The following is an 8,226-nucleotide window of genomic DNA, read 5'->3' on the forward strand; positions in this document are numbered from 1 at the left end:
AAGAAATGATTGACAGTAAAGTGTGTCAAATCATTACTGTTAATGTGTAGTGTCACAGCTCAAGAGATACAATGGTTGATTTGAATGATACTGGCAGCCATGGACTAAAAAAAATGAATTTTTTGATCCCATCTACCATTGTGCTCAAACACCTAGAGATTGTCCATTTTTATTGTGTTGGACAGCTGAAAACCCTAAAAGGGATTGTCACTCCTCATTGGCTGACAAATCAGAACATATCATTTTTCAATTAGAATGTCCCTTTAACCTGCACAGCCAGCAAACACACTTTAGCCACTTTATTAAAATGATATACTGCTATAAACTAACTTTAGCAAAAAAGCGATATTTCTAAAAGATAAATGCCACAATGCTACAGATACACACAGAATCAGAAACACATTCATCGGATAGTCTAAGAATGTAAATGAGACAGGACTAAAATGCTGTGAGGTGGAGGAGCACTTTGGAAAGTATAAGGACACAATCTCTGTTGTGTCACTTTGTGGCCATAGGTTGGACAGCCCTGTTATACCTATTACGTAACATCAGTTATCTTAGCTTCACATACCTTTACATGCAGCAGAACAGAGAGGCGCAGAAATGGTTGAAGAGAGTAGAATGAATAAAGGACTCCAGCTGGCAAACACAGAAGCTACAGAGATGGGACAGAACAGAGTCACTTGTGTGCTCAAAAAGAGCAGGAGACAAGGAGAGAAGTGGAAAAAAGACACTAAAAAGGGGTAGCAAATCCACAAAAAAATATATTTAACTGACAGGGAAGTATGGTATTTTCTTTTTCTTTCAAAAAGATTTCTATTGAAGATTTACAGTAGAAATTACAGAAAAAGATGCATGTTTCATTACATTAGCATCTGAAATACACCAAGAGATATACAAGATTGTCTATGCTGTAACAATAAAATAAAAAATACTTTTGTGTTTGTTCATCGTGTTCTTATTTAAAGATAACAAAATCTCAACCAGTAATACAATCAAATAGAGAGTTAACATGTCTCACCCTCAGACCCTAAATCTAGCAACCAGTATTATAAATCCTCATAGCTTGGTTTCTATATCTAGAATATTGGGAAAAGAGTTGCTTGACACAGGTATCCTGCCACACAGGGGAAAAGAAAAAAGGCAGGTGGGGGAAGGTGGGGAGAATTGAGAAGAAAGATGGCTAATTATTATTTCCTGAATAGGCTGCCTGTTCTTGGTTATGTTGGATCCAGGGATCCCACAGGAGCCAATATTTATCTATAATCCCTGTGGAATTATAGTAACCCTTTTCCATAGTGGCTATATAGTCTAGTGTTTGTCTAATTTATGGATGCTAGGTGCCTCTGTCATCTTTCAGCCTCTCACTATGCACATTTTGGTTGCAGCTAGGACGGGCACAGTAAGTGTCCTATGGAGGCCAGGAATCTTATGTATTCCAATATGAAACAGTGCGAAAGATGGTTTCACCTGAATCTGAAGATCCATGCTGGAGTTTTAGACAATCCTACTAGATGTAAAGGTCTGTATCTAGCTCTCCACAATTATGCCAGCAGGTCGGCAAAGTCGCTGGAAATAATTTTCGCTAAGAATGTGATGGAGTGTATGGATTTCTTGGTCACCAGGATAGCCTTCTCAAGTGCTAGAGTTTCAAACTGGCATTGTAGTTCCATTTCCCATGTTTTAATCTGCCAAGGGATCTCTTCACAGTAGTCAGCTAGAATGAGCATATAGTTAATTGTCGACTCAATTGTTTAATTAGTCATCCCCCAGCTTTCTCACATCTTTCCCAGTTAATTGGTAATCGTATCTGTTGTCTGCCAAATCCCCATGATTGTACAAAGCTTAGGATTCTAGTTCATTCAACCAGTGATCATTTAGGGGCATTTTCTATAGAGGTGATTATTTGATTTGGAGATGCAAGCTCATTTCCAATCTAAAGGTTCTCCACATAGCACATATTCAAGTCTATCCAGTCTTTGGTGTGAATGTTAGGTAGACCCATGAAAAGACCCATCAAGCCATGAATTGTAGACGGATGTGGTGCAACTTCCCTATGATTTCTCAAAGAATGCCAGGTTTTACAGTTCCCAAGTACTATATCATTGGTGATAGTCTGTGTTTAGGTATCCACATATCTCTTAAGGTTAAACCCATAGGCAGCACTGCCATCTCTATACCATACCATCCAGGAGGTTCAACTGTATTACTATATATGTGTGAGCCGTGTGGCTTCATGATATAAGAAAATATTCGGGAACCCTAGTTTGGGAAGGATAGTCATCTTTAAAGTGGGAATATGCCCCATCCACGAAATCTCTTTGTAGTTCCATCTACTGAGTAGAGCCTTGATTTCAACCATAAGTGGGTCAAAGTTAGCTTGGATAACTTTATTGAGATCGGAAGCCTAATTGCACCCACAAGTGCTTAATATTATCTACCTACCATTCAAATTGGTAGTTTTGTTTCAGTTTATATAACTCCTCATATGAAATATTCAAGGTTAAGGCTTCCGTGAAGTATGATAACTTTTATTACGACTGCAACATTGTGAATAATTTACAGATTAGGGCTGTATATCTTGCCTAAGAGGGACATTATGATGAGTATGGGAAAAATATTCAGATGTTTTTTTAAATGGATTAGATACTTAAATATGTTGCAAGGTGTTCTTCTCCGTTATGCAATTAGTGTTTAAAGGGACAGACTACTTCATTTTTTATTGTTTAAAAGATACTGTACATAATGCCTTTAATACCCACTTCCCGCTTGCTTTGCACAACCAACATTGTTATATTAATTTATAACCTCTTAACCACTAACTATATACCTGTTTCTAAGCCACTACAGATCACCTCTTATGTCAGTGCATTTTATTAGTTTTTCACAGCCAGACATTGATAGTTCATGTGTGCCATATAGATAGCACTGTGCTCACTCATGTGGAGTTATTCATGAGTCATCACTGATTGACTAAAATGCAAGTCTGTAAAAAGAACTGAGGTAATGGGACAGTCTGCAGAGGCTTGCATACAAGGTAATCACAGTGGTAACAATTGTATTAAAGATTGCCAAGATTCCTGATATTCAAACTTTTGTACAGGCATTAATTAGGATTAGGCCAGTAATTTGACCAGTTACTCCAAAATTGGAGTCTTAGGACGGCTGCTTCTTAACTTGTCCGCCACCTTTTAGGTGACGGACTGCAATCATCCCGATCCGATCGGGATGATTGACACCCCCGATTGGCTGCGAATGTGCAGGGGGCGGCACACAAGCATTTCACCAGAAATGCTTGTGCAATGTTAAATACCGACGGCGTATGCTGTCTGTATTTAACGAGGTCGTGCGGACATGATTCGCTACAGGGAATCATGTTTGCTCACCCTTTATTAAATCTACCCCTTAATCTGATTTTAAAATGTTTTTTAATCCTCTCCATTTGAACCTTTGCATAAATTAGACCTTAAGCTTTTGTCCTAGAAGGTTGTTTTTTTTCGACAATTACTTCAGCTAGAAGGGTCTATGAGCTTTTTTCTCTGTCTTGCAAGTTTCTTTTCTTGACTTTTCATTAGAATAAGGCTGTGAACAAGTTATTCTTTTCTTCCAAAAGTAGAATCAACAGATACTAAATCAGGAGACTGTAGTTTCTTCTTTGTGTCTACTTTACTTCCGGGATATGGTAAGCTTAGAAGTCATATATTTAACTTGTTTAAATAACCATCTTTCTGGTATTAAACAGACACTTGCGTTTGGGCATCTTGCAACTTAACCGCTACATTTCTTGATACAAAGTTTGTCATAGGCAGTCTAATACAATGTTATGTGACTTTTGCAGGTTTCAGCCATGGCCTACGGCGCTCAGTGGGAGGATTGGCTACAATTCTTGGGCCCTTGTGGGCTGCAGGTTTAACGCAGGAACTGTATATTATGCTTGGCGTCATGATGGGGTTGCTTCTCCTACTCACGGTAAAACATGTTACAATATGCTATTGAGCAATGCTGTAACACATTGCTAATCTCTTTTTCTTAAACCTTTGTCTTCATCTTCATCCCTTTATACGTTATCGCTGTTCATATTATATATTCTACCTTCATACTGTCTACATCAATCCTGTTTTTCAAATAACCAGTATTTTTTTCTACCACCATTTAATTCTCTTCCCTGTGCTCTTATGTCCCCCTATATGCAGGTTTACTATCTTAAATCCTGCCTCTCCCAAATCATTTTCTATTCTCTTTTTGTAGATCATAATCTTTCTCATCTATGCTTATCACTGATTTTTTTTCATTATTTTAAGGGACATGAAAGTCAAAATTAAAGGGACACTAAACCCAAATTTTTTATTTCATGATTCAGGTAGAGCATTACATTTTAAGCAACTTTCTAATTTACTCCTATTATCAATTTTTCTTTGTTCTCTTGCTATCTTTATATAAAAAGCAGGAATGTGATTCATAGGAGCTGGCCCATTTTTGGTTGAGAACCTGGGTTATGCTTGCTTATTGGTGGGTAAATGTAAGCCTCCAATAAGCAAGCACTATCCATGGTGCTGAACCTAAAATGGGCTGGCTGCTAAGATTAACTTTCCTGCTTTTAAAATAAAGATAGCAAGATAATGAAGAAAAATTGATAATAGGAGTAAATTAGAAAGTTGATTAAAATGTCATGCTCTATCTGAATCATGAAAGAAAAAATATGGGTTCAGTGTCCCTTTAAACATTTATGCTTCAGGTAGGGCATGTGATGTAAGAGGCTTGAATGTACTTTTAGGGGCCGATTTATCAAGTGTCAGCATTTATCATTGCACAAGCATTCCTAGTGAAATGCTTGTGCAATGCCGCCCCCTGCAGACCACATGGAAACAGCTCCATTCACATCTACATAAATCTACCCCTTAGTATCAAACTCAGGAGCATCAGTGCACTACTGGGAGATAGCTGGTGATTGATGGAGATGTCATTGGCTCACAAGATGTGTTCAGCTAGCTCCCAGTAGTGCATTGCAGCTCTGGAGCTGATTTTAAATATGTATTTTTCAGGGCTCATTTTATTATTGCACTGTTGCTTGCATATAACAAATTAGAGCCTCTTCATTTTTTTATGTTCACTGTATGGTTAACTACACATTGTTTTTTTTTCTTCAAATCTTCATTCATTTTCTCCCCTTTCCTATTATTTTCTTCATACGCTATTCCTTACTTGCTATCTCTTAAAGGGAATCAACATTTCAATAAACATGGCTGTGCATTTTTATTATTTATTTTGCATGTTTTATCTATTTGTAGGGGTTATTTTTTTCTATCTCCAGAAGCTGGAGTGTATTCCATGGAATTTACTGCATAATGCACAGCTATTGCTTGATATATATAGCTCATGGAGTGTGTCCTTGGTTTACAAAACACTGCAACTTTTACCTATAAAAAGACAACTTTTAATTATTTTCAAACATTTATTTTGTATGTTGATCTTATTCAATATAGTGATTAAACTCTAATGCATGAATAAGAAATGACTGAAGTCTCTAACTTTTTAGAACTTTACGTGACCCTTCACATACCGTATTTTTCTATTCTTCCATATATTTATTTTATTTTCTCTTTGCCTCACAGGGAATGGTCAGTCTGTCTTACCGATATTTGGTGGATCCAGTGCGTTCAGGAATATGATCTTGGTTGGCAAGTGGTAGCTGTCTTGTGTGATGAACCAATTACACTGCACAGAGAAAGAAAGCATTGTATCTCTGCTGCCAATCTAGTTTGTGTACAAGAAAACTGTGAAAAGAGTAATCAGAACTGTCCTGCTGGTCAGGAGGTGTTATTTAGTGGCGTGAGGATTCAATTCATTTTCATCTACAGGGACCTTGTAAAAAATATGACTTTTCCCAGTCTCATACAAAATCTAGGATTAAACCACTCACAATTACACAGAGCCTTGCTTCACATTTTTTATACTTACCACATATGTCCCATGGCTAAATGACATGACACACATGAGCCTAAACTGGCACCCTACTCCCAAATCTATCCCTTTGTTTGCTCAGAGTCCTTGTTAATGAAAAAGAGTATATGATACAAATTCTTTTTATCAGCTGTGGCAGTCACACTATGTACTGGTACACTGAATTATAACAGCTATAAATGATGGTCTCAGAAAGCATCTCTGTAGCTCATAATGATAGCATAAATGAATGCTGCAATATTACTTATCATTTATACTTTATGCAACCAGATGATTAGAAGAAGACAACTGATTTCTTATCAGTGAATAAGCACTAGCTAACAATTAATAAAAATGCCATTACTATTACTCTAAGTTTTAGCTGTTTCTGGTGCATTTTAGGTTTGGAAAAAAACATTTCTTTCAGTAAAGGTTGCATGCTGAAGGCAGTAATTTAAATAGTCAGCACATAGGGGTATTGTAAGGTTATCTTCTTAACTGATAAAGAGTTGTGTAGTGTTAGGTAAAAAGGGTTAAAATCTTTGGACACATAGGGGGGTAGTTATCAAGCCGTCAACCTCAAATACGCTGGAATTCCACAGCGTATTTGTGGCGAGGCTGATTCGCCTTAGTTATCAAGCCCTAGATACCGGCAAAAGTAGAATTTAGTGACGTAAGCTTCGATCTGCCAGACTCAGTCCGACACAGATCGATTCTTACGTCACTCCAGATGTTCCGCACACAAGTGCGGCACTATCTGACTACTTTTGCTAGTTATCAAATGACTAGCAGGTACGCTCGGCACTTTTCCGGCCCAGCGTACCTGGTTTTCAAACCGCCGCCCTGGAGGCGGCGGATCCCATAGGAATCAATGGGAGTCTGACCATAGCGAAAGTTCATGTTCGCTGCTGCCTGACATCCCATTGATTCCTATGGGAAATGTCTGCACCTAACACCTTAACATGTACCCCGAGTCTAAACACCCCTAATCTGTCCCCCCTACACCGCCACAACTAAATAAATGTATTACCCCCTAAACCGCCGCTCCCGGAGCCCACCGCAAGCTATACTAAATATGTTACCCCCTAAACCGCCGCTCCCGGAGCCCACCGCCACTCTAATAAACTGATTAACCCCTAAACCGCCGCTCCCGGAGCCCACCGCAAGCTATAATAAATATGTTAACCCCTAAACCGCCTCTCCCGGTCCCCGCCGCAACTATAATATATGTATCAACCCCTAAACCGCTGCTCCCAGACCCCTCCGCCACCTACATGATACCTATTAACCCCTATCCTGCCCCCCCATACCGTTGCTCTCTATAATAAAGTTATTAACCCCTATCCTGACTATCCCGGACCTCGCCGCAACTAAATAAATAGTTTAACCCCTAAACCGCCGCTCCCGGACCCCGCCGCAACCTATATTAAACTTATTAACCCCTAATCTGCCCCCCCTACACTGTCGCCACCTATAATAAAGTTATTAACCCCTATCCTGCCCCCCTACACCGCCCTCCACTGTAATAAAATTATTAACCCCTAAACCTAAGTCTAACCCTAACCCTAACACCCCCCTAACTTAAATATTAATTAAATAAATCTAAATAATATTTCTCTTATTAAATAAATTAATCCTATTTAAAACTAAATACTTACCTTTAAAATAAACCCTAATATAGCTACAATATAAATAATAATTATATTGTAGCTATCTTAGGATTTATTTTTATTTTACAGGCAAATTTCAATTTATTTTAACTAGGTACAATAGCTATTAAATAGTTATTAACTATTTAATAGCTACCTAGCTAAAATAAAGAGAAATTTACCTGTAAAATAAAAACTAACCTAAGTTACAATTACACCTAACACTACACTATACTTAAATAAATTATTCCTATTTAAAACTAAATACCTGTAAAATAAACCCTAAGATAGCTGCAATGTAATTAATAATTACATTGTAGCTATTTTAGGATTTATATTTATTTTACAGGTAACTTGGTATTTATTTTAGCTAGTTAGAATAGTTATTAAATAGTTATTAACTATTTAATAACTACCTAGCTAACAAAATTACCTGTAAAATAAATCCTAACCTAAGTTACAATTAAACCTAACACTACACTATCATTACATTAATTAAATAAATTAGCTACAAATAACTACAATTAAATTAAATTAAATAAACTAACTAAAGTACAAAAAATAAAAAAAGCTAAGTTACAAAAAATAAAAAAAATAAGTTACAAACATTTAAAACATATTACAACAATTTTAAGCT

At 37.2% G+C, this 8,226-nt stretch overlaps 1 protein-coding gene across 1 annotated transcript in view; it reads left to right on the plus strand.

Annotated features, from left to right (window-relative positions):
• The window catches only part of LOC128656442 (major facilitator superfamily domain-containing protein 8-like), a 415,013-nt gene extending 409,088 nt beyond the window's left edge, over nt 1–5,925 (plus strand). Inside the window, exons 12-13 of the mRNA XM_053710353.1 lie at nt 3,839–3,969; nt 5,613–5,925. Coding sequence (XP_053566328.1) covers nt 3,839–3,969; nt 5,613–5,669 — 188 coding nt within the window. The 3' untranslated portion in view covers nt 5,670–5,925. The remainder of the gene's footprint in view (nt 1–3,838; nt 3,970–5,612) is intronic.
• Nucleotides 5,926–8,226: the final 2,301 nt, after the last annotated feature.

Source organism: Bombina bombina, chromosome 4 (genome assembly GCF_027579735.1).
Source record: "Bombina bombina isolate aBomBom1 chromosome 4, aBomBom1.pri, whole genome shotgun sequence".
Classification (NCBI taxonomy): Eukaryota; Metazoa; Chordata; class Amphibia; order Anura; family Bombinatoridae; genus Bombina; species Bombina bombina.